The 2,273-nt window shown below is 33.4% G+C and overlaps 1 protein-coding gene across 1 annotated transcript; it reads left to right on the forward strand.

Moving 5' to 3' along the window:
• Positions 1-1,486: 1,486 nt before the first annotated feature.
• On the forward strand, positions 1,487-1,984 carry LOC125582121 (uncharacterized protein At1g43920, Chloroplastic-like). Its single transcript, XM_048748640.1, has 2 exons — positions 1,487-1,576; positions 1,697-1,984. The coding sequence occupies exons 1-2, from the start codon at positions 1,487-1,489 to the stop codon at positions 1,982-1,984; spliced, it is 378 nt and encodes a 125-aa protein (XP_048604597.1).
• The last annotated feature ends 289 nt before the right edge of the window (positions 1,985-2,273 follow it).

The following is a 2,273-nucleotide window of genomic DNA, read 5'->3' on the forward strand; positions in this document are numbered from 1 at the left end:
CATAAGTTTTAGAGGATAGACAATCTGATTTTCAAACTTATTATTTGGGATTTTGAAACAAAAGCACAGACGAATATATATATATATATATATATATAATAGGATTATAAGTATATACTTTTATATACACAAATATGCGCGTGGAATTTATAGAAAATCAAAAGAACAAAGTTAATAACATGACAAGAGTCACAAGATACCGAGGATGGAAATAAATGAGCCCGTCTTTTTGGGGTGTCTTTAGTATCGGAGATTGACTTTTGGTGGGTGCAAGTCTTCTAGTATTGTTTTATTTATTTACATTTCCCAGTCTTGGTTAGATGTTAATACGATGCCTTGGATATCTAATGCATAGATTCTAAACAAAATACACATTTTATTGTATAAAGCACAATATGCGCAATACAAAATCGTATTATTCTTCAAAGAAACACTTTTGTAATGACATATGTACTCGACATAAGTTATAAACAAATTTAATAATCTTTTTCACATGAGTCTTCAATTTTTATAAAGTTATATCTGCTCTCTTAATTTCTTTAAGAGCGAACATATATATCATATCCCATGTATTCTAAATGAAAAGATTCCTAAAAATTTACTCATTAAGCAACTTATTATAATACAAAATATGTCAATATTAGATATTTTGTTTCACTGAATATGATTTTCTCTCGAACGTCCTTCATAAAAAAATAGAGAATTCGGCCAAAAAACACTGAACTTTGCGGAAATTGCCAAAAAAAACCTGGACATATGGGCTAGCCAATAAAACCGTGAACTTTTGTTAACTTTTTTAGTTTATTAAAAAACTTACGATTGTTTGACCAGATTAACACACCGTTAACCGAGTTAACACATAAATAAGCGGATGTTAATTTTGGATGTTAAAGTATACAACGTCATTTCATCTCTTTGTCTGATTAAAGACAAACGACGTCGTTTATATAGCTTTGTTATTAAAAATATGGATTTCCAACGACTCGAACTCGTGTACTCGGGTTTAATGATAGGGGTTTTTGCCACTGAGCTAGTGGACTTTGCAATTGATTTACGAACACAGTTTGTTTTATTCTCTTCGAATCCGAGTTAAAAGACAAATGAATGAAACGACGCGTTTTATATTGCTTTTTTATTAAAAAGATGGGCTTCCATCGGCTCGAACTCGTGCACTCGGGTTTAATGGTAGGGGTTTTTGCCACTGAGCTAGTGGACTTTGCAATAGATTTACGAACACAGTTTCTTTTATTCTCTTTGAATCCGAATTAAATGAATCAAAAAGAAACGACAGCGTTTTTTCCTCCGATTGGTATAAACCCTAAATTCCCAAAACCATAAATCTAGTTCGCGATTCAAGCTCGATTCTGTTCGATCTCGTCCTTAAGAATCTCGATTCTCACCTTTCCTTCTTCGAGTAGCGCATGAAGAGTTCGGATTGTGACGATTCGTCTGTGAATACGATGGGAATTCGTGGTATCCTGGAGCAATGCGGTGTGGTCGAAGAACTGGGATATACACATCAAAAACGAAGGTCAATCCAGGAAGAACTTTCTTTAGATGCCCAACGTTTCAAAATGTAAGTGTTTAATTTGATTGCAATTGATTGTATTTAAGAAATTGTTGAACATAAAGCTTCAATGGCTAGGTAGTGAGAAATTGTTTGAACATAAAGATTGTGTTCATGATTTGTGTCTAGGATCACTTGTATAAATGGGTAGATGAAGCTGTCTACGAAGAGGTTCAAGATGCATTGCCAAAAGTTGAGTGCTTTGCATCAGATGTTATGAAAATTAAAATGGAGATCGAAAGCATGAAAACCGTGGAGGAAGAGTTGAAAGAAGAAGTCAGGAAGACGAGCAATGAACTTAAGAAGCTGAATGTGATCATGAAAGTGGGTTTTCTGGTGGTTTGTTTAGGCGTTGCGATATGTCTTGTGTTGATCATGTTTGACAAAGCAGATGGGTTATCTTTGAATAGCTACTAGAAGACTCTGTTTATGTAATGGTAATGGTTTCAGTAAGGTTTTAAGACTATGTTTCAGTAAGGTTTATGTTTTACTTTTTGATTGTTTGTAAAAGGACAAATGAACACACCAATGAATAGACCAACAAGATAAAACATGATGAAAACACAAAGATAATAACCAACACTATCTTCATTGAGAGTTTCAAATTAAAACAGCAGGAAGAGAAGAAAAAAAAGGTAGTTCTTGTTCCAAAAGCATTCAAACAGAGACATCATCATAAACGACACACAACAAAAGCATATTTAAT

Source organism: Brassica napus, chromosome C2 (genome assembly GCF_020379485.1).
Source record: "Brassica napus cultivar Da-Ae chromosome C2, Da-Ae, whole genome shotgun sequence".
Classification (NCBI taxonomy): Eukaryota; Viridiplantae; Streptophyta; class Magnoliopsida; order Brassicales; family Brassicaceae; genus Brassica; species Brassica napus.